This window comes from Corvus cornix, chromosome 15 (assembly GCF_000738735.6).
Source record: "Corvus cornix cornix isolate S_Up_H32 chromosome 15, ASM73873v5, whole genome shotgun sequence".
In the NCBI taxonomy this organism is placed as follows: Eukaryota; Metazoa; Chordata; class Aves; order Passeriformes; family Corvidae; genus Corvus; species Corvus cornix.
In genome coordinates, this window is record NC_046345.1 from 11527498 (window position 1) to 11551328 (window position 23831).

The 23831-nt window shown below is 55.1% G+C and overlaps 1 protein-coding gene across 1 annotated transcript in view; it reads left to right on the top strand.

Moving 5' to 3' along the window:
* RTN4R (reticulon 4 receptor) overlaps nucleotides 1-10851 on the top strand; it is an 81429-nt gene extending 70578 nt beyond the window's left edge. The window contains exon 2 of the mRNA XM_039561088.1: nucleotides 8808-10851. Within this exon, the coding sequence (XP_039417022.1) occupies nucleotides 8808-10234 (1427 nt within the window). The 3' untranslated portion in view covers nucleotides 10235-10851. The remainder of the gene's footprint in view (nucleotides 1-8807) is intronic.
* The last annotated feature ends 12980 nt before the right edge of the window (nucleotides 10852-23831 follow it).

Genomic DNA, 23831 nt, shown 5'->3' on the forward strand with positions numbered 1-23831 from the left:
GAGCAGCCTGGGACAGTGGGAGGTGTCCCTGCCCATGGCAGGGGTGGCACTGGATGGGCTTTAAGGTCCCTTCCCATCCAAACCATCCCACAGTTCTGTGATAGCTGGGACAATACCGTGGCCATCGGTGGCTGTCACTTGGGACAATGCAGCTGTGACATTTCATATGACCCTGGGATGGTCTGGGTGGGAAGACACCTTGATGATGAACTCTTTCCAACCCATCTGGTTCTCCCAGGCTGTGAGGGAGGAGGCCTCCCTCTTCCTTGGCCCCTGAGCTCGGTGTGGCCAGGCCCAGCCTGGCAGGTGCCCGGCACAGCCCTGGGAGGTGGATCAGGATCACAGCAGCTACTCAGAGCTGCTGTCCAAGGTGAATTCAGGTGGATTTGGAGAGTCCAGCAAGTACGTGCAGGCTTTCAGGGATGTCCCCCTGTCCTGCAGCCCTCCTGCCCATTCTCTTCCCCTTTTTGTGCCCGTTTTCCCCAGGTGTGCCCCAAGCTCTCCAAAGGCACATTCCAGGCCATGTGCTTTCACCTTCCCTTTGGGCACTGGGCTGTTGCTGCCTCTCATCCAGCTCCCACAGCCTTGGATCCCTGCCTCTGGCACAGCCTGTCCCCTGCTCGGTGCATCTCCAGGAGATTTTGGCCTCTCCTCCTGCTGTCGCTGTGGAATTTGGTACCTGGCAAAGGATCAAGTCCAACTCACCTGCTCTGAGCCAAATCCCTGCAAATCCCACGTGCTCCACGGGGTCCAGAGCCTGCTGGTGTGGTGCAGGGGCTTTGTGGTGTCACACGGGTGGAGAGGACACCAGCACAAGACTTTGCATTAGGTGTTGAGGAGAATGGGACGTGTCCATGGTTTTTCCAGCTGCAGATGTGATCACATCCCAAAAAGGGCCACACTCCTGCATGCAGTGGGGGAACCAGTCCACCTCTGAGGAAGGAAAAGGGAACTGGGATTCTGGGTGGGCCAGCAGCACCTGGGACCTGCACTGTCTGCACAGAAAGGACCAGGGTTGGACTCTGTCAAGCCCAGGGCTGGAATAAACCCACCTAAGAGGCCTTTTCCACAGGAATTCCCCATGTTTTACTTTAAGCTCATCATCTTCTCCCTGTAAAAGGTCAGGAGCCTTCCCCTTCCAGATATGGCCCAAATGGAAAGAGAACAGGTGTCAACCATGCAGATTTGTTCCATATTACACGAGAAGAGCTGAAAATTCTGCTTGTGCTGATTGACGTGTCAGAGAGAGCCCCAGCAGCTGAGGGGCAGAGCATAGCACAGGCAGGAGCACTCACTAGAAAGAGGGCCAGTATATCCATAGGATTTTCCAATGCCTATCCATAGGAAACAGGGATAGCTAGGTCAGGTTTTTAGTGCTTAAGAACCTCAAAGATTATTCCTGATTTCATGAAAACCACTTCAAACACCATCTTTAACCTGTGTAGGATTGGCCAAGTCCTTATTTATTGTTCCCTGTGGTAGGAGAGGCACTAAAATGGAATTCCCAGAGCAGCTGTGGCTGCTCCTGGATCCCTGGCAGTGTCCAAGGCCAGGTTGGACATTGGGGCTTGGAGCAGCCTGGGACAGTGGAAGGTGTCCCTGCCCATGGCAGGGGTGGCACTGGATGGGCTTGAAGGTCCCTCCCAACCCAAACCATCCCATAATTCTGTGATCCCATGGCTGTTTCTGTGACCTCCTGCTGCAGCTTGGCTGAAGGCTCAGGGAGATGTCCCTGCTCACAGCCAGCTGACCTCTGAAGCTCTGGGCACTGTGAGCTGTGATAACATCTCTGCTTGAAGGGCAGTGCATGTTTGGGCATGGGAATTGTTGCATGAGGGGTTCATGGAGAGATTCCCAAGCCCAGCTGAGCTTTAATGGACCCTGGCAGCCAGCCCGGAGCCACCCTGAACAAACACAGAGAGGGGCTGGGAATGAGCTGCTGCCACTCACCAGAGGGACCCGGGGACTCCGGGGAGGGATCTTTGCAACGCTCAGCCTGGGGCCTGCAGTGGCAGAAGAGTGCAGGACTACGGGACAGAGCAGAACATCTGAACTTCTACAAAAGTCCATCTGAACCCCTGCAATTGTCCAGCTAAATCTGTGCAATGGCCCAGCTGAAACCTTTGCAATTGCCCACCTGAACCTCTGCAAAAGTCCATCTAAAATGCTGCAAAAGTCCTTTTGAACCTCTGGAATTGTCCATCTGAACCTCTGGAACGGTCCATGTAAACATCTGCAAAATTCCATCTGAAACTCTGCAAAGTCCATCTGAAGCTCTGGAATTGTCCATCTAAATCTCTGCAAAAGTCCATCTAAAACACTTCAAAAGTCCTTTTGAACCTCTGGAGTGGTCCATCTGAACTTCTGCACAAGTCCACCTAAATTTCTGCAAAATTCCGTCTAAATCTCTGCCCAATTCCATCCGCACCTCTACGATGGCCCACGCTGCCCTGCTATCCCAAGTATCGCCCTCCCACCCCTGCAGCGAAGAGGAAAAGCTGTGAAGAACAGCAAAAACATCTGGAGCAGCATTCCCACAAGGACCTAGGGCCTGGAAGAATCCTGAAGAGGGGAAAGAAGGTTTTATGGCTGTTAGGGAGCCAGGGAAGCTCTGCCTCATTGTGTGCCCAGGGCTTGGAGAAGCTGCCTGGGAAACGCTCTCACTATTTAGAGTTGCATTCCCACCTCTGTCTGGATCCCATCTCAGCCCAGCCCAGATGTCCCTGGCCTGTCTCCCTGCAGCTCTTCTCACCTCCTTTTATTGGAATCAGGACTTTTCCCATTCCCTGGCCTCCCAGGGCACTCCTGGGCTGTAATAATTGATAATTGTTATTGTTAACCGGGGACCTGATGACTCCTGGGGTTAAATCCCTTGATATTTCCCCTCGGAAGGGCTCTGGTGACCTTTTCTCTGCGAGGCTCTCACACCTCGGTGCCTTGCAGCAGGCCTTGGGAATCCAGCAGGATGAAAACCTTCTGGCTACAGAAAAAACTTTAATTTTTCTGCTCCTTGTCGAGTTCTCATTCAAATGGGCTGAAATACAACCTGTTCACTCTCCCCTTCTCCTTCCTCTCCGTGCTGCTGCCGAGAGAAATGCTGGCAAAGCACCAAAAGCGTAACCCCGCCTAAATGTTCTTAGGCTAAGTCCAGGCTGCCGCCAAAATTTTGGGAGCGAGGGATGGGGAGCCCCACAAGTTGGAGGTGCTTTGGAACACCCCAGGAAAGGATGGAGCCGTCCCAGGGAAGGTTTGTGCTGCCCTGAGCTCCTGGGATGAGCTGTGGAGCTCAGCCCCGAGCGATGCTGAAGAATCAGCATTCAAACCCCCCTGGAGGTTTGGGAGGATGGAGTGGAAGAATTGCACAAGATATAACTCGTTTTTACCTTCTTCCCTTCAAAATATCCCTGCAATATTAAGTCCAAAAATCACATTAAGGGAGTGTGATTTAAGAGGAAAAGATGAACACCCCGGAGTGAGGAAATGGCACAGCCATTGCCTGCCTCCCTGCCGGGATGCATTACGGAAATGACCTTTCAGCCCTGGCCACAGCTGAGAATTTTCCTGCTCAAATCCTGTCCAGGGCACAGCCTGGATGTTCCAGCAGGGCTGTGCTGCCAAAGGCAAGGAAGAGCACCACAGTGCCAAAGGTTAATGGGTCTGGATGCAGTCCCAGAGGATGTGGGACCAGGGACAGGTGCCTAAATTGCTGCTCCTACTGGTGCTCATATCCCAGCAGCTCCAGGCAGGGCTGGTGCAGGTCTCACATGGGAGCTGTGCCCAACCTGCCTGCACCATTCCTGCTGCCTCAGGCCCCCAAGGGTGTCTAAAAGGGAATTAGCTCCCTTTTTTTAGGCCGCTGGGAATCATCACTGGTGTTTTGGTGTGAGTTGGGGCTTGAGCTCCAGCCCCTGGACAGGGTGCATCCCCAGCAGAGCCTGGGGAGTGGTTCAGAACTCCAGAGCTCGCTCATCCCAGTGACCCCACTGACTGTCCCACCTCAGAGGGGTGTCTGACACCCCAACACCCCCACGGAGATGCAGAGGTGTCCCAGGATCTGCCTCAGCCCCAAAATGTTGTGCTGCAGCTGCCTGAGGGCGGCACGGACCTGCTCTGTCCCTGCCGCAGGGCCTCAGTGCCCCGGAGCTGTGACTCTGGTGCCTGTCCCCGGTGTTTTATGGTGCCAAAGCTTCACCCCGTCCTCTCCTCCCAGCTGGAGCCGCTCCAGCTGCATCATCGTGCTCCATCCTTCCTCTCCGCAGCAGAAGGGAGGGAAACTCCAGACTACTCCGAACCAGTTGTCCTTCCTCATTGACCTCTCGGTTCACCTTCATTTGAAATGCATCAAAGCGCTGCCCCCTTCCCTGCGGCACAGGCACAGCCCCACCTTTGGCCGCAGGACAAAGCGGGAGGCACCGGGAGCAGCCAAGTGCGCAATTTCAAACGATGCCCACGGAATTTCAAACGATGCCCACTCCGAGCCGGAAATTCGGCAGCTCCAGTGTGTCCCTACTATAAACAAAGGCAAAACGCTGTGTGCATCAGCAAAAGGCTTCGTATTGTGAAGTACTCCCTTTATGTCCGAGCAGGAGAGAACTCAGATGGTTATTGACCCTCCACTGCAGGAAAGCCACATTAGAATATCTCCGAATCAATCGAGGCGCGAGCAGAGCAGCAGGGAGAGGCCGTGGCTCTGCAAACGGCACCAAATTGCTGCTCACTTTGGCCTCCTGGAAAAAGTTTGCAAAGCATCTGTTGGAGGTCTCTGGAGCCTTTTCTTTCTAATTGCCACGTTTGACAAGGCGATGGCCCGGGGGAGCGGCGGAGAGGCAGATAATGGACCCACTTTAATTGCTTCCAGTTCCATGAGTCAGAACACTCGGGGATGGCAAAGGAGAAGCACTGCAGCTTCACTGAAGGAGCTTTCTGGCTTTTAAGAAAGCTCTGGAGGAACAAATGCTAAACTCAAAGCCAAAGTCTTGGAGGGACTGAAGGTTCCAGGTTCTGGAATTTCTTTCATCTTTTACTTTTGACAGGAACTCTCGAGTTAAGTTTTAATCATGTTCTGCAAGAGGGAGGGATGGTTTCTCGGCTAAGAGAGGAGCGGATGGGTGTCATTCCAAGAGGCTTTTCATCAGGGATGGGCACTGAGAGGGGTCCTGAGGTGGAAGAGTCCAGCTGGAGGTGCAGGATCCAGCATCCAGTGGTGGTGGGAGCTCACTGCACATACAGAACTTGGCATGGGTTTATCTGGACGGTGAGGGGAGGATGCTGTTCCTCCCTGGGAGCTGAGCGTGGCATGTTCTGGGAATGGGCAGACAGGGAACATTCTGACCTCCCTCCTCCCTGTAACACCCGTAAATCACAGAATCCTGGAATGGTTTGGGTTGGGAAGGACCTTTAAGCTCATCTCGTTCCACCCCCTGACTCCTTCCACTGTCCCAGGTTGCCCCAAGCCCTGTCCAACCTGGCCTTGAACATCTCCTGCACTTCTGGCCTAAGGGCAGGGGGTGTTTTTCCTGGAAAAGGAAGGACCCCATGGCCAGAGCTGAACCCAGTGCTCCAGGAAAACAAACAAATCAAAATATCCCAGTGCAAAGTCTGGGTGGCTCATGGCACTTGGTGGCCACTGGGGTCTGGGACATGCTGGAGCAGGCACAGCTGCTGGTTGGACACCAGGCACTGGAGGAGGATTTTGGAGGAGCAGGGAAAGCCACGGCAGGGTCCCTGGGGTCTCTGTCACAGCACACCCAGCCTGGCTGGGGATGAAAGTGTCACCTCGGCTTCCCACGGCTTCATCCACTCCTGCCCGTCCCTCTGGCCCTGCCCTGGCTGGGACTGACAGCGGCTGGGCTTTGTCGTGGATCAGTCAGAACATGGCTGAGCTGCACGGCGGGAAAGTCACTGGAAAAAGGCTTTGGGGAATGATTGACAGGAACTGTCTCGGTGGAAGGAGCTAATCCGAGCAGCTCATGAACACCAGGTCCCTAATTAAAGCACATAGCCTGGCCCCGCTGTAATTAATTTCCCCGTGCTGCTGGCTGGCAGCGCTCTCAGTGGCACTGACTCACCGCTGCTGGCAGCCTCCGGGGCATCGGAGCCGAGGCTCGGAGCGGAGCAGGATGTGCCCCTTCCCTGCTGCTCCTCTGTGCCAGCCAGGAGCCGCAGTGCTCCGGCTCTGGGCACACCCAGGAGCTGGGACAGGACCCTGCTGCCGGCCCGGGAGCTTCCCATGGGAAGAGAGATCCTGTGGATCACCCGTGTGCGCTCAGTTGCCAGGATGGGTGGCACCGGGCAGGGTGATGCTCATGGCTCATCCTCTGCCAGCTGCCTCCTGTCCTCTCCTCTCTCCCCGTGTATACATGGATTTACATGGATTTATCGTGCCCTTGGCTGGAGCTGGGACAGGGATGGCATCACTGCGGTTCCTCTTTGCACTCCCACCACTGTTTCCATGTATTCCTAAGGCCTGTGGGATGCACCCGGGCTGTGGCTGGATTTGCCCCAGGCCATGGCAGGGAGGAGCAGCTGGGGACAGCTGGGGACAGTGTCCCAGTCCGAGCTGTTTTGCTGGAGTGGGAGGTGTTGCATAATGAGGTGACTCCCACTGCTCCGGTGTCACCCCATCCCCATCACCCCAGTCACGGAGCTGAAGAGAGAGGCTCCAGAAAGTCCCATTTCCCTGCCCACGGGGTTTCATTATCAGCTGCAGAGGGATGGCCGGAGAGTCGCCAGCACTGTTTTAATTTCCCAGGAGGCTGCTCTTGGTGTGCCACGGCTCCGGCGGGGAACTTCAGCTGTCTCGTGTTACTGTGCTTCCTGCAATGGGACGTGACACGTCAAAACATGACAAGGCAGCCAAAATGTGTCACAACACTGCGCTCAAACTCTGCCTTGCAGGGCGGCTCAGCAGCTGATAACATCAGCCCCCAATTATCTCTGCATGCTGAGCTGGGGTTTTTATCCCTCGTGGAATATGATATATGGGAGCCTCCTGCCTGTATGGGACTGTTGGATCACACCAGCTTTATTAACTGCACACGGGGAATCGTTTTGACCAGGCCGACACCCACACCTGGGATCCCGGCCTGTTCTTGCAGGAAAGAGACTTTCCCACCTCAGCTTTTCCAATTGTTATTCCTGCAGTAAACATTTGGTGAGGTTTCCGTGTGATTTAATCTGTTATTGTTGGTGTTTGATGTGGTTTCATTGGCCACATGAGCACCTGCCAGGCTATAAGGGAGGAGCAGGTTTTGCCTTTGGGTTCCCCCTCAGGAATTTGCAAGGCTGGATGCAGCTCCAGTCTCCCCAGTTCATCCCATTCTGCACCGCTGGGCTCTCCTGTCCGGCTTTTTGAACTCTTCTTTTCCACCTTTCTTCGTAATGAGGCATCAACATCCCTGAACGAAGTTTTGAGTGGTTCAGAGGAGGAAAAACCCTCCCACAAGAGAGGCAAAGCTACTCTTGTCCCCGGGCTGGAGACTCCCAGCCACGGGGAGGCCGCGTCCCTTTGCCAGCGGTGCTGTGAGGAGCTGGGAAGGGGACACGGTGTCCCTGCTCACACGTGGCATTCCCAAATGGAGCCCCCCGCTTCTCCGGCTGCTGCCCATTCATTTCAGCTCCCTTTCGGAGGAATCAGACTAATTACTGACTGCTAATTGCTGGGAAAGCACTGCTGGCACTGCTTCCCTTCCCCACCGGGAGCAGGGAACAGCCTGGCTCTCCTCAGGTGTCTCCGCAGGAGCTTCAGGGACCCTCGAGGTCCCTTTGGAGAAGAAAGAGCAGCAGCTGCTGCTCTGTCCATCCCTTCCCTCCCTCCAGGCTCATTCCCAGCTCCCCAGCTGGGGAATTTGGTGAACCAAAATGCTTCCTTGTGATTCCAGTGCAGCCCAGCTCCTGGGGAAGCAGGTGGGCATCACCAGGAAAAATTGTTCCTCTCAGGAGTTTTCCAGCCCCATGGGGCTGCCTGCACGCTTGGGACACATGGAATCTGTTCCTGCCTGGCACACTTGGGGGGGATCCCTGAATGAAGCCTGCCATGTGCCTTTCTCCTACAACAGCACCGTGGAAGATCCTGCTGTTTCCTCCTCTTCCTCCATGGCTGCACAGGTTCAAAGAAAAAACAAATGGGGAGAGAGGAAGCAGGAATATGTGTCTGAAAGTTTGAGCAGGAGAAGGAAAGGATCCTCTTGGCCCTGAGACTTCTCCAGGCAGGTCTGACCTGAAAGTTATTCTGGGAATGTCTCACAGTTATTTCTCCCAGGAAGATCAAATCCATCCAAAATTATTTGTGGAAAGCCACAGTTCTGTTTTGAGAGCAGTGTGGGGACACCTGCTTGTTTGGAAGAGTTGTTCTGTGACCTTGCAAGGCGAGGAGCTGGTGGCAGTGCTGGGATGGGATTTGGAGTTTCCTGGTCCATCCCAGGTGCTTTTCTAGGGGCTGAGCTGTGCCAGGTGTGCCCATGGCAGAGGGAAATGCCCTAAAATTCAGTCCCTTTGCTCAGGTAAGATCTTGGGAATAGGGCTGGTGTTGGATGTGCAAATCCAAGTGCTGATCCCTCTCTTTCATGTCCCGAGGGTGCAGGGCAGAGGAGACACTCAGACTCCATCTCTACAAGTGTACATTGATTTAAGCTTTTGAGTTGAGTGGTAGGATCCCATTTTTAATCCTACCTTTTAATCGCTGGCTGCCCTGGCATCTGGTTGTGGTTGGTGGTGCCGCACTCAGAGGGGGACTGCAGGCTCCTCTGCAAGGAGAAGCTCTCTCCATGACCCTGCCTAATTCCCACCCTTTTCTTGTCATTCCTCAGGAAGCAAACTGCTGATTTTGGTGCTTTGCTTGAACATCCCATCAGAAGTGGAGTCCTGCCCCGGGGCGTGTGTATGCTACAGTGAACCCAAGATCACCATCAGCTGCCAGCAGCAGGGGCTGACAGCGATCCCCACGGAGATCCCCATCCAGAGCCAGCGCATCTTCCTGCACAACAACCGGATCACCCTGGTGAGGGCCACCAGCTTCACCTCCTGCCGCAACATGACCATCCTGTGGATCCACTCCAACAACATCAGCCTCATCGAGCCTGGGGCCTTCTACGGGCTCACCAAACTGGAGGAGCTGGACCTCAGCGACAACACAAACCTGAAATCCATCAACCCCGTCACCTTCCGGGGGCTCGTGCACCTCCACACCCTGCACCTGGACCGCTGCGGGCTCCTGGAGCTCTCCACGGGGCTTTTCCGAGGGTTGTTCTCCTTGCAGTACCTCTACCTTCAGGATAATAACCTCCAGATCCTGCTGGACGACACCTTCATCGACCTGGCGAACCTCACGTACCTGTTCTTGCACGGGAACAAAATCAAGAGCTTGTCGGAGAACGTCTTCCGCGGGCTGATCAACCTCGACCGGCTGCTGCTGCATCAGAACAGGGTGAGCCTGGTGCACCGGCGCGCCTTCCACGACCTGGGGAAGGTGATGACCTTGTACCTGTTCAACAACAACCTGACCGTGCTCACGGGGGACACCATGGCCCCCCTGGTGTCCCTGCAGTACCTGCGCCTCAACGGCAACCAGTGGATCTGTGACTGCCAGGCCCGCTCACTCTGGAATTGGTTTAAGCAGTTCAAGGGCTCCTCCTCGGAGCTGGAGTGCCACCTGCCCCCTCGCCTGGCAGGGCGGGACCTCAAGCGGCTGCAGAGCTCCGACCTGGACGGCTGCGTGGACTCCTTCAACCAGATCCGCACCAGCGTTTTTAGCACCAAAACCAGGTCGGGGAAACTCCCAACGGGGCTCCCCCCGCTGGGCTCCCACGACGGCTCCTCCAAGTGCTGCCAGCCTGAGATGGACAAGTCTTTTATTTACGAAGCTAAAGGCAAGGCAGGGCCCTCCTCCCACAGCAGCCGCTCGTCCAACAACCACCTCAAGGAGAAGGAGAACATGTCCAGGCCCAAGTACATGGAGACGGACCCTTCCAAAAACGGCAGCAACAAGCAGATAAACGATTCCCCCTTTGGGACCTTCCCCAGCATTGTAGACCCTCCTTTGACCAAGTTGAGACCCGAATTTCTAGAGCCCATTGAACCTTCCACAGTCCCAACCAAAAAGAGGCAGGGCTGCTCTAAAAAGAACAGATCAAAGGCCCAGTGCCGCCTCACCCAGCAGGGGAACAGCTCCACGTTACAGCTCAGCCTAAGCCTTTTGATCCCCCCCTTGCTGTGGAGCTTACTGTTGTTCTGCTAAAATTAACTCTTTTCCTGGGTTGATGACACTTTAATACTCGACTTTTGCTGACCTCCATAAATGTTGCAAACAAAAGCAGGACTCCCATCCACCCTGAGAAAGCTTTGTTACACAAAACTTAACTGGATGCCTTTATTAAAACAAACAAACAAACAAACAAACAAAACAAAAAGACAAATACTGAGATGTACATAATTTATTTGTCCTGAAACCTGTGAATTATACCTTTGGTCTTCGGAACTGCACTTGCCCACAAAGCAGCTTTTGCTACAGCAGATGGTAAAGAAATATGGTTTATTTACAGGAAAAAAAAAAAAAAGAAGTGTAAGAAATGCTCTGAAAAGAATGTCCAAAATCTGTTTGTAACTCACCATCACACTGAACAATGTTGCAGGTTCCCATTTGCAGAGGTAATGGATTTTATGCTGTTTTAATCCTATGTTGATGACTCTTGCAGTTTTTCCATCTCCATTCCATCCTTCCATGTTTACGGGCAGCATTTGTTAAAGAATGCTGCCTGCCCCTCCACAAGATTGCAGTATATATAGATATGCATTTTATTTTACTTGTGTACAAGTATACAAAAAACCTATAAAATAAAGATTTCTTTTTCCTAAGTGCTTGTCATCTGCGAGGGGTGAAGGACTCGGAGCAGCTCAAAAGCTGAAAATTTAAAGGGATGTGAAGTGTGATCTGAGCATTTAACACCACAGTGATAAATAAGGCATTTTTGGATGGTTATGCAACCTTTAACTGGTGCCAGCAAAGGGTTTGGTCGTGTGAAAATGCCCTGCTCATGCTCCTGTTTCTCTTCAAACTGTCCCACCTTCTCCTGGCATCATTCAGATTCCAGGATGCTCAGAAGAGCAGGAAATATTGGCCCAGCCCCTCAGAGCTGGGGTAGAGGAATGTCAGCAACAATCCCAAGATTTGGGCAGGGCCATTTTTCTCCTGCTCTTCACAGATGGGCTCAGCTCTGTGGTAGATCCCGAGTGGAGCAGCACTGGGATTTAGGAAATGGGGAGGTATCTCCTCAAAAACACAGCTCCCAGCCTGGCAGCTCAGGTGTCCATCCTTGGGGTCACCGTGCCAGTGGCTTCATCTCCAGGGTCACCTTGGGATGCTGAAGGAATAAACCATTGCTGTCCACATACAGTGGATGCCACCCCATAGGACCCAGTGGGCCATAAAGTGGACATGGCTGTGTCCTCCTGGCACTGCAACCACCTCCTGGGCCAGGCTAGGAAGGGCTGGGCACAGAGCTTATCAGGAGGCTGCTTCTCCTCATCAAACCACAGAGATTCTCCTGTGCCCCTCTGTCCTGCTGGGGTTTGGAGCTCCGTGCAGGCAGGAGCAGCCTGTCACATGCAGCTGGAATGGGATGGAGGCCAGAGAAGGGCAGTGCCACAGTCCCAAGGGAACGTGCACTCCAGGATTATGTGTGGAAGTCAGACTGGGGGGGCTCCAGGCTGCACCATCCCTTGGGGTTCCCAGCACTGGGGCTGGTGCTGAGCTTCCCAGATGGAGTGAGGCCCTGGCAGCCAGGAGTGATGGGCATCAGCAGGGCTGTGGCTTACTCCAGCCTTGTCCTGGGCCTGATGGCTCATGAGGAGGGAGCAGAGACCATGGGAAGATGCTTGGATGGCCGATGTTCCCCCCGGGATGCTGCAGGGCAGCGTGGCAGGGGCTGTGCCCCACTCTGGGGTGCTGCTGCCTCTTCCCACCTCTGCCGCAGCCAGTTCCCACCTCGGTGAGTGACAGGGAGTGCCCAAAGCGCTGCATTCGTGATCTGTCTCCAAATCCCCGCCTGGAGCTGCCAAAAAGGTGTGGCACAGAGCCCCGGGAGTGAACACCTTCCTCGTGTCACCGAGATGGGGACAGGTCTGTCCGTCCCAGCCAGGCAGGAGCTGCTGTGCAGAACAGCCCTGGGATCCTAGCAGATCTGATTCCTGCCAGCCCAGCTCCACGATCCAGCCTCTGCAGAGGGTTGAGGTGTGTTTGGGTGCAAATTCCTTGTCCTGCCAGAAGGATGGAGCAGGAAATGTGCTGGGACAGTGCCGGGGTGAGCTGGCCAGCCCTGCCAGCCCTGCTGGGTGTGCCCAGCCTGGTGTGCACTTGTCCACACTCACAGGCCGCTGACTGGGACCTCACCAGCCACTTCTGCCATTCCTGCTCGGATCTGTCCCATCATGCCAGCGCTGAAGGATTTCCCAAGGCCCTGCATTCCCTGTCCTCTCCCACTCATCCCAAAATGCATCATCGAGACTCCTGAAGGATTCAGAGCTGCACTGGAATCTGAAGCTCAGGAGTAGAGAGCAGCTTGGTCATGGGGTCAGCACCGCCCCAAAGCCCGTGGAAAAGCTGGAAGATTTCTGCTGTGACAGGCTCCCGTGGAACCTCCTGTTTGGGTCATAGGCTCAGTGTGACCCCCTTGTACAGTAATCAGCGAGGCTTGTGGTCCAGATTCCTGCTCCATGGGCACAAGGAAGCCAGACCAGGTGGCAAAAATGTAGGATAGACCTGAAAGGAAAAATTGAGAAAAAAGAGACCATTGTGGCATTTCCACCCAGGAGCTGAAGGGCAGAGCTGGGAGCTGGGCTTGCCCTGCCCAGATCAGGGTCTCAGGAGTTTGGCTCCCTGTGGATAATGCAAAGCAGACAAGGAATTCCTGTCGTTATCCTGAACGGAGCAGGAGCTGCGCTCTGCCAACCCAGTGACACCGTTCCCGCTTTCTAGAGCTCGACTTTGCCATGCTTTCAGTGGCTCCTAGGACTAGACATTGGCCACAAGCCCAGAAGAGTCCCTCGTGCTAATTTCCTAGATTTCCTGCTGTCCAGATGCCAATTCCTGTGTTTACAGGCATTAGAAGGCCATTGGAGTGACAAATATTGAAGAAGGGGATGCAGTGGGCAGCAGGAATTCCCGTAGGAGCTTGGAAGAGGCAAAGGCTGAGCTCTGGTATTGGTGAGGGAGGAGAGGAATTCAAATGAAGGGAGTTTTGCTCCTGCTTTGTGCCATGCTGGGACTGGGACAACTCTTCCAGATATTCCCAGACATATCTTACACTCGGATGTCACTGAGTTGAGTGGGATTCACCCAGCAGGGCTCAGGACCCTGTTGGCTGTTCCTCATCTCAGGATCCTCCCTCTCCCTTCCTTTCTCCTGTGCAAGTCACACTCAATTTCCTGCTCCTGACATTGATGCCAGCAATGAAATCAAGTCAGCAGCAAGGAGCCAGGAAGGATGAGGGATAGAATCCCTGGGAAGAATGGGCTCCCCATCACCAGCACAGAGCTGCACCCCCCAGCACCCACTGCCCCCTGGCAGCGTCCCCACGCAGAGCCCTGGCAGCGCTGAAGAGGAGCGGCACCACAGCCCCTCCAGCAGCGGTGGGAACACACCACATTCATCCTTAATTCCAGAATTTGTCTCCAGGGATTGCTGGCTGGTAGCTCCAAGCAGGAACAGAACCAAAAGAGAAACCCTTTTTGCAGGTTTTCGGGTCCACCTGGAAGGACAACCCAAGCTGGCAATGAGATGATTGTGCCCCTCCCTGTCATGGTCACACGGGGAGGGCGTTGATCCTCTGCCCCTCCCTCCCCCTTCCCACCCTCCTGCACAGGGGATGGGGCTGCTCCTCTGCCTGTGGATGGGGAAGTGGATCCCGAAGGCCTCTACAGGTGGGGATTTGTCCCATCCTAAATGGGTCCCTGACACACAGGTGTGGTGACCCTCACTCCGGGGGACCCCATCTCTGCTGCCAAGCTGCAACACCTCATGTGGACAGATTCTATGGAAGAGGAATTTCATCCAACTGGTTTTGAAAGATTTTTTTTTTCCTTTGCTAATGGATAACTGTGATTCACCGGGATCAAAACTTCATGGAGGGGTGCTGTGGCTCTGATGTCATTTCCATCAGCAAGACCTTTCCCATCAAAGCTGGAGGCAAGAGAGGGGGAATGCAGTGTGGAAGAAGCCCCACTGATGGCCTGGTTCAGCAGATATCCTGGCCATGGATCGGGAAGGACTGAGCTGCTCGGACACTGTGGCTCAGCAGTTCGAGTACAAGCTGTGTTCTCCTGAGGATTCCTCCCTGTCCCTGTCCAGAGCCCCTCCAAGCCTTTGCAACACAGACAGTCCGAGTCTGGGCAGGGACAGTGCCCCATGGGGCTGGGACTGGAGCTCATGGCTGCAGCTGCTGAGTCAGCCCTGCTGGGAACGCCCCAGCAGGTGACTGAGAGAGACTGGGAGCAGGACAGGGGCAGCCAAAGGGACCATGGCAGGCACTGGGGGACATCCTCTGTCCACACCAGGCTGTGTCCCCAGGAGTGTTCCAGGCATTTTGCTCCATGCAGAATGACAGAATCACGGAATACGCTGAGCTGGATGGGACAAGGATCACGGAATCCCCCCCGGCCCTGCCCAGACACCCCAACAACCCCAGCCTGGGCATCCCTGGCAGCGCTGTCCAAACGCTCCTGGAGCTCTGGCAGCCTCGGGGCCGTGCCCATTCCCTGGGGAGCCTGGGCAGTGCCCAGCAGCCTCTGGGGGAAGAACCTTTCCCTGCTCTCCAGCCTGAGCCTGCCCTGGCCCAGCTCCAGCCGTTCCCTGGCTGCTGTCCCTGCTCACCTCAGTGCCTGCTCTGGTGGTGTCTCCTGGCTTCAGATTGAGGAATCGACAGTTGCCTCAAATGTGTTTATTTCCCCACTTCCCCCTCTTTCACTGGATGTGGGAGGAGCTGCCTTTGCCTCTCCTGCCCTTCTCCTGGGACAAGTAGCTCCCGTTTCCAAGCTGTTCCCGACAGCAGCACTGGGACTCTCCCCCTGCTCAGCTTCCCGAGCTGAAATCAGCTCCTTAATGAAGCTCACCTGAGTCCTGTTAGCTGCATTCTGGGACTGGGGATCCTTTTTCCAGGCTTTTCTCATCTGAGCCTGGAGTCTCCCCACTCCTCCCAGGACTTGGGGAACCAAGGGAAAACCCCAAATGCCACAAGAATGAGGAGAGCACTGAGAGCTGTGTCAGGGAGCTGTTCTCCTCACCTGTCCGTGGGGACACCTGGGCTGCAGGCAGGTGGCCTCTCTGCTCCATCCTTCCCCAAAAGAAGATCCTGTGGCAAATTCCGAGCTGGCTGTGACTCCACAGGGATGAGATCTCTGCTCCTAAAGAGACTCCCCATAACCCTGTGAGCAAGCCGTGTTTCCACATCTCTGCTCTGACACGGAGCAGATTATCCGAGCTGCTGAGTTTTGCTCCAAACAAACATGATGCATAGAAATAATAAAGGCTGGAAGGGTTTTTAATTCCAAGCTGTGTTTCTGGATTAGTTCCCCATCATTAGGCAGTCAGGGAGTAGAGTTATTGCTGTTCTGCCTCCTTCTCAAAATCAGGAAAGGATAAAAAAACCAGAGTTGTTGAGAGCTGGGGGTGGGCAGGAGAGCAGAGAACAGGCAGGAGAGACAGGAGTTTTTAGGGATGATGTTGGGCCACGGTGCAGGATTGCTGGTGGGAAGCTCTGGAGACAGCAGGAACTCTGCCTATGACCACAGTGAGGGCAAGGAATCTGTGAAAAGCTTTCTTATAAATCCAAAGTCAAATATTTGAGTCTGGCTTGGGCCAGAAACTCTAATTAGAGCCCCCTTGATTTGTGCCATAAGTAGGACACTGCAGGGGGAACTGCTGAGGCAGGTGAGACTTATTGGAATTGCATCCCAAGGTATCTATAAATAGGGATAACAGAGCCTTGGCAAAAAGAGGCACAATGGAAATAACGGTGCACCCTGCCCACTCACTGAAGGATGAGGCACTTCAAATCTCAGAGTGACCCACCTTCAGTGCTGGTGGAGAGACTTGTTCTAGGTCAGCAGGTACCAAAAAGGCCCAGCTGTCATCAAGCACAAAAACAGGGCCGTTTTTTGGGATGAAATCATCGCTTTTGATAGCCTGCTGCACTCCACATGGCAGCGACACGGGCGCTGCTCGCATGACTCACGGGCTGGGCTCCTTCGCAGCCTCTCGCTGGTGGGCGGCTCCATCTGCACTGATTTACTGGTGTCAGGGTCCTCCTGCAGGGCCTGACTGATCCCAGTGTCCATCTGCACTGATTTACTGGTCCCAGTATCCATCTGCACTGATTTACTGGTGTCAGGGTCCATATGCAGGGCCTTACTGGTGTCAGTGCCCACCTTCAGGGCTTTACTGGTGTCAGGGTCCATCTGCAGGGCCTTACTGGTGTTGGGGTCCATCTGCATGGCTTTACTGGTCCCAGTCTCCATCTGCACTCCATTTACTGGTCCCAGTGCCCACCTGCAGGGCTTTACTGGTGTCAGGGTCCTCCTGCAGGGGTTTATTTGTGGCAGGTTCCACCTTCAGGGGTTTGTTTTGGGTCGGGTCTGTGGGCAGTGCTTTGCTGACTGCTCAGCTCCTCTCTGCTGGTGTGGTTGGGGCTGGATCCCACTTGGATTTGTTGTTCCGTGGCTGGTCCGGAGTGTTATCCCTGGAATTTCAACTAGGAAGGGAACAACTGCAAGGTCTGGTGTGAGGAGGGAGTGCTGGGCTTTTCCATGGGAGTGGGCAGCTCACGTTTTGAAGCAGTGAGGCTGCACCTCTCTGGTGGTGGTGGTTGCTGGGGTTTCAACTGTAATTCCTGCAGCTCCCTGCTGAGCTGGGACATCCTGCTCTGCTTTCTGCACCAGCCTCCCAGTGCAGGTGGATCCAGCACCTCTGGAGAAGGAGCAGGAGTTTCCTGGGATGGGCAGCAGGAGCACCTTTCACCAGGTGCCCCGACAGGCTGGGGACCCTCCCGCTGCCCTGGGCAGGGGCTGTGCTGGGCTCTCCCGTGCCCGTGGCTGCCAGGAGGGACCCAGCACCTTCCTTCCACAGTGACCAAATCCACGTGGAGCTGCCCCCAGACCCTCAGACATCATCCCGAGGAGCTCTGTTTGCCTCTGAGCCCTGGGGCACAGCCGGGGAGATGCTGCAGCCTCCGACACGGTGACACGGCGGGTGCGTCCTTCAGTCCTTCCCGGGGCCCGTCTGGGTGCGGTGGGCTGGGTCTCCAGACGCATCCAAGCTTCTCCCGCAGCAGGAGAGGGGCAGGATGCTCGGCTGCTCTCTGCTCTCACCGGAGCCCAGCTCTGGAGTGGCTGCCTGAGGACTCGGACTGAGCCGCACGCTGCTCAGTAAGGGCAGAGCTGCTCTCTTCTCCCCGGTATTTCCATTCAAACCACAGCAGCAGCGGGAGCAGCCGCTGCCATGGAATATTCATGAGCTGTTTGCAGAAATGTCAAGAAGAGCCAGCGGTTGTACGAACGCCCTCCCGGAGCAGCGGGCTCGGGAAGTTATCTCCTGTGATCCTTGCTCCGAGTGCTGTGTGTAGTGGTTACAAGCGCTTCGCAAGTCCCGGTGACATTCCCGTGCCTCGTGTCCTGACACCGGCACAGGCATCCGTCACTGTCGCTCCGCCCGGAGCACCCCAGCCCCGCTCCGCAGCCAGCACCGCGCCTGGGCTCTGCCCTGCCCGCAGGGAGGCTGCGGGAGCTGCGGGAGCCTGGGCAGCAGCAGCGGCTCCTCACCCCCGGCAGGCGCTCGCACCCAGCCAGCTTCACTTCGAGACTCCGGGACTAAATGTTCCCGTTCGCTTTGGGCAGTAAAAGCTGGAATTCTAACGAGGTTCCCGAGCAAGGCTGTTACATTCTGTATCTCACTAAATGCCTTTTCTTTGCTCTTTTCCTGCCATGCTGCCAGAGTGACCTTGCTGGGATGTGGGGACGAAGGAGAAGCAATGTGAAGTCTGGGAATGCATTCCCAGACACACACCTGATTTCTGGGAATTAGGGGTGGGAGTGGAAAACCCCCAGGATGTTTAACTTTGCTCTCTATGTTTTAATTTGTGTGTCACCTCTAGGAATTTTCCAGCAATTCCAGCTCACCAGAGGGGTTCAATACCAGCTTCCTCCACACTCCTCCGTGTGGGTAAGTTCTACATTGTCGGTTTGGTAGGACCCGAGAGGTGCTTTGGACTTTGACCACATTGCTCTTGGCCAGCTGTTGTCAGCTGGAGGGGTCAGGAATATTTAGGTGAAGTCAGAGGACCCTTGAGGTTTTGATCTGTTCCTACCCTTGGAATAGATTCTTTATTTCCAGCGGATTTGTGGGCTTTAAACAACCTAAGAGATGATTTCCAGCCACTGGGGGATGCAGAGCCATCCCAGAAGGAAGGGGGGTTTTGTAGAATCATGGAATATCCTGAGTTGGAAGGGGCCCACAAGGATCATCAGTCCAACTCCTGGCCCTGCACAGACACCCCAACAACCCCACCCTGGGCCTGGCTTTGTGGGAGAAAATACTTGGGAGAAGAAGTGGCCTGAGAGTTCAGGGAAGGAGCAAAGTGACCTCAGAGCCCCCATTTTCTGTTGTTTTGTTGGTGCAGCTCCCACCCTGCCAGGGCCCTGCTCTAACTCTGGGTGCTCCTGGTCCTGGCCAGCCTGGTTTGGTGTTTCCACCCAAACCCTGGCCCCAGGAGCTCCAGTTTTGTCCAGCCTGGTGCCTCCAGGACATACTGGGGGGTGCTGGTCTGCACTGGCCATTGCCGTGTCCCTCCTGGCTTCTCCATGGGGTGATTCCATGGCTTGCCCTTGGAGCTGTCACCTCACTGTGACCCTGCTGGATGATCCCTGGACCTTGTCCTGACCTGTGGATTGATTCCCTGGCTTCCCCTTGGAGCTGTGCGGGCTCCTGGCTGGACCTGGCCACCATCCCTTGGTCTTGCTCCCTCACCCAGGTCCTTTGGGCCAAGCTGTGACTGGAGGGGCCTTTTCCAGTCGTAGCATCCTAATCCTGGCCTTCCCTGAGGGAACAGCAGTGCTCTTGCTGTTCCCTGACACATCCCAAACCTCCCAGATGCCAGCTCCGAAGGGGTGAGCAGAACAAGAGCCACCCAGGTGGCTGAAAACTTGTCTAAGGTGGCCTCAGCTTTCTCCAGAGCTGCTAAATTTTGCTGCTTGCAAAAGCTTTTGTGGTGCGGGAACAATGCATGTGTGTATAAGGGGAATCTAGGCAAGATTTCTACTTTCCAGGTTATTTTTGGTTTGCTTGGAAAAAAATGAGGAGGAGAGTGGGCTCCAAACCACGTTCCAAAGGCTGGAAAGGAAGCATCTGGAGTGCCCAGGGGTTGTCATAGTGAAGATGAGTGACACATAATAATGATGAATCCAGAAACTTTCACCTTGATTTCCCTGCCTGATGGAGCTTTGAAGTGAGCCTCTAATATTATGTTAGCAGTTTATTGTGTGTGCTTCATTAAAAATACATCACAGGCCTCTCGGAGCTGGAAGGGACGCAAATTAGGTCAGCGAGTCCAGGCTCCCGCTGCTCTGCCAGGGCTCTGATCCTGCTAATGACTCCAGCGCAGCCCTGGCAGGTGCTTTTGTGCTGCCAATTCCAGCTCTGGGCTGACAGGGAAAATAGGATTTCACTCTTTAAAACTTTCAGTTCTTGTTAAAAGGGGTGTATTTCATGTTCAGCTGGTGTTTGAGTGTTGGTGGCTGAGGGCTGGACCTGCCCCAGCCCTGAAACCTCCCAAGCCTGGGCTGTTCCCAGGGAGGGGGGGATTCTGCCCCTCTGCCCTGCTCAGGTGAGACCCCACCTGCAGAGCTGCCCCAGCCCTGGGGCCCAGCACAGGAAGCATCTGGAGCTGCTGGAGCTACTCCAGAGGAGGCCACGGAGCTGCTCCAAGGGCTGGAGCCCCTCTGCTCTGGAGCCAGGCTGGGAGAGCTGGGGGTGCTCACCTGGAGAGGAGAAGGCTCCAGGGGCAGCTGAGATGTCCTGCAGCTCCCTCTGGGCTTTCAGCCAGGCAGAACCAGCCTCTGGATTCAGCCCTGGAGCAGCACAGGTGTTGGGGGTGTGACATGGAGCTGCTCTCCAGTGGGACATCTCCTCCAGGCTGGAAGCACTTGGGTGGAGGAGTGAATCCAGGAATGTGGCTGTGGTAGTCTTTCCTCATGGCTTGTCCCCAGCCCTGCTGTTCCCTTGGCCACTCCTTTGGGATATAGTGCAGGTTTAGGTGCCTCAGCACCACCAAGGGAACAAGAACCCCTTTGCTCTGAGTTCTGTGATATCAGAAATGAAGGGTTTGCCTCCAACTCTTTGTCACTGCGAGCTGGAGGACGTGAGGGACTGAGAAACCCCAGGGCTTGCTGCATCTCATTGTCCTTCTGGGCTGACTCTGGAGGGGTGAAACTCTTGGGGATTGGTGGCACCTCAGCATCACCCATTTTGCATCTAGGCTGGGCTGCTGGTGCTATGACTGACCCCAGGGACGGATGGCATATCGGGGAGGAATTGTTCCCGGGGAGGGTGGGCAGGCCCTGGCACAGGGTGCCCAGAGCAGCTGTGGCTGCCCCTGGATCCCTGGCAGTGCCCAAGGCCAGGTTGAGTGGGGCTTGGAGCAGCCTGGGACAGTGGGAGGTGTCCCTGCCCATGGCAGGGGTGGCACTGGATGGGCTTTAAGGTCCCTTCCCACCCAAACCATTACTTGATTCCGTGATTCTGCGATCCACCAACTCCATCAAGTCTCCTGTGGGCATCCCAGGGAATCAGGGCACCAAGCCCTGCACCTGGGGCTGTGGGTCCTCCTGATGTGGGTCTGGCTCTCAGCACCCTGGGAGATGCACCGGAGATGTGACCCAGGGAGGAACCATCTGACCCAGAGTTTGCTGCCCTGGAATAAGGTTTGGCCAGGGTCAGCGTGGGGCTGGCACATCTGGGGAGAAACAGATCTGCAGGGGAGGCTCCAGCGGGGTTTGCGCTGAGGGACCATCACACTCCAGAGCTGTTGTGCTCTGCACTGAGGTCCACGACCAGCGATTGATCCTGGGGGGAATTCAGAGCCCCTGAGGGCTCGGGGACACCTCACTCACCGCCTGCCCAGCAGGACCTGGCAAATCCAAGCACCCTGAGTTGGCCACCCTGGACTTTGTGGCAGGGGACACTTAACTCCAGCTTGAAGATGCTGCTGTTTTCCATGCTGGCTCCCTGGGGGAAGGAGAGCACAGCCCTTCATTAGCTGTAATGAGTGTCTGCCATGGGCTGGGGCCACGGGCTCTGGGCTCTGCCGGAGCTGTGCTGAGCAGCCCGGCCTGACCTAGAAAAACCCCTCGCTGTGGTGTTCGTTTTGCAAGGGGTAATGCTCTTATCTAATCACCAGCCACATCCCTCAGCAGCACAGCCACTGCAGCAGTTAACTCAATTAGGAAATCACCACACCGAGCTATTTACGGGCGGCTTTTAATGGCTGTAGCAACAGCAGGACAGTCAGAAAGGAAACAAATGTGCTGTGGTAGGATAACTGGCATCCCCCTGCACCCCCCAGGCCCTGGCAAAGCCCTGCTGTTCCTGGGGCTTTCTCCTTCCCACTGAGCCCCTCTCCCTGGGGCTCCTTCTTTGTCATCTCTCAGCCTCAGAGAAACTCTCACATTTCCAAAGCATTTCAGTTGGAGAGGGGGCGTGGTGGGGGGTTTTTTTGCCTTTTCTTTTTTTTTTTTCTTTCCCCAAGAATTTTATTTTAAGGCCAGCCTCCCCCTCTCCCCTGCTCCAGGCCTGCTTTGCATTGTGTTGGCCCACTTGGGATGTGGCAGCTGCCCTGGGGGGGATGGAGCCCAGGTGCTGTGCTGGACACTGAAGGTTCGCCAGGGAATGGGGGCAGTCCCTGGAAGGTGTTTGCACCCTGTTCCTTTAGAGCTCCCATGACCTTTTCTTCCTGTCTTCAACAGCCAAAGGAGAGTCCCCAGAGCCCTGTGTGACAGGAGTGTCACAGAGAAAGGCAGAGCTGCTCTTCCACACCTCATTCCCTGCAGGAAGGGCTCAGCCCCGTGTTGTCGCTGCTCATAGAGAAATGGAGGCTCTGGGTGAGTAAAATGCCCCAGGTGGCCTCAAAGGGTGGGAGCAGAAGTGGGATTTGGGCTCGAACTGCTGTGTTTTCATCCAGGGCTCACATAATATTCAGAATTTAAATCTTGAACTGAGCAACAATCAGCATCTTTCCCAAATACATAAATTCACTTATATATGGTTTCTCCTTCACATTTCCTCTTGTGTTTCACTACCAGAGGACTATATCAGGTCCGAGACATTTCCCCCCTCAGGAGGGGCAGCTGGAGCTGGAAAGCCTGGCTTGGGGAGCGACCTTGTGGTGGGATGAGGTAGGAATTCCAGGGCTGCCCCCCATGGGGCCAGATCCTGGCAAACATTTCTTCAGATGAGGAACGAAATGATCTCATCATTCCCGCCCAACGTGGCCTCACCTCACTCAACCTCGAGAGCACCGGGGGTGGAAGAGCAGCTCGGTTCTGCTTCCCACAGGCACTGCTTCATGCATGGCCTCTTTCCCCCAGCCCTGCTCTGGATAGAGCACTAAAAATGGGCTGCTGCTCGTTGCTGTGGTGTCCAGGCGCTTCCCAGCCAGGCAGGAAGGTTTTTAAATGTTGGAAAATAGGGAGGTTGTTTTATCAGCATTGTAGGCAGTGGTTTTTTCCAGGTGCTTGGAGAGCAGGGCTGGGGTTGGTGACCTCTCATCTGCCCAAAATGCACCTGGGCTTTGGTTGTTAGAGCAGCAAAGTGCCAGGAAGCTGCTCCCAAACTCCTCCTTTTCAGCAAATGAAAGATCCTGATTGGACTGCTCTGAGGGTGACATACAAGTTAAAAAAAAACCCAAACAAAACCCACAAGAATAACAGAAAACTCCTCAAAATTATGGCATTTATATTCCTTCCATCCCAAGCATTCAGCTAACAGGCAGCATTTATAAAATCATGGAATGGGTTGGCTTGCGAGGGGCCTTTAAAGGACATCTGCTCCCACCCCTGCCCTGGGCAGGGACACCTCCCATTGTCCCGGGCCACTCCAAGCCCCGTCCAGCCTGGCCTTGGCCACTGCCAGGGATCCAGGGGCAGCCACAGCTGCTCTGGGCAAATTTCCCAGCTGTCTCTAATGACAGTGTTTTGGGGTGCAGGTTCATTCTCTGAATTTGGACCCCACCCCAACCCTCAGCATTTCCATGGCCACGTCAGTGTCTTGAAACTTTTCCAGCATTTTTTTGCTCCCAGTGCCACTTCCCGAGGTGGTTTGGAAGTCTCAGTGTTCCCGCCTGAGTCTCAGCAGGGAGCTGAGCCACTCAACATCCCAGTAATCCTTGAGGCCAGAAGAGTTGGACCCAATGGAAATATCAGCGTTTTTCCAAATTTAAGTTTTTTGCCTCAGGAGGACTGGAAAGACAAAAACTGTGTGTTCAACAGAAAAAAAAGCTGTGGGATTGGTTCTATTTCAGGCTTGACAGTGGAAGCAGAAGCTCAGTAACAGTGGCCTGCAGTGAGGTGCCAGTCCCTGAGAGAGGCGGGCGGAGGCCACCTCCTGTCCCCCAGGCCAGCCCTGGGAGCTCTGCCAAGGGTGGGGAGCACAGCTCTGGTCCCTGCTCTGCTTCTGCCCCCCGAGGGATCTCAGCAGTGGCCAGCCAGGGGAGAGGGCACTGGAGCCCAGGACAGGGCCCAGGGCGTCCCCTTTGCTTCTTCTCACGGTGCACGCTGGGCTTGGGGTGAAATCCCTC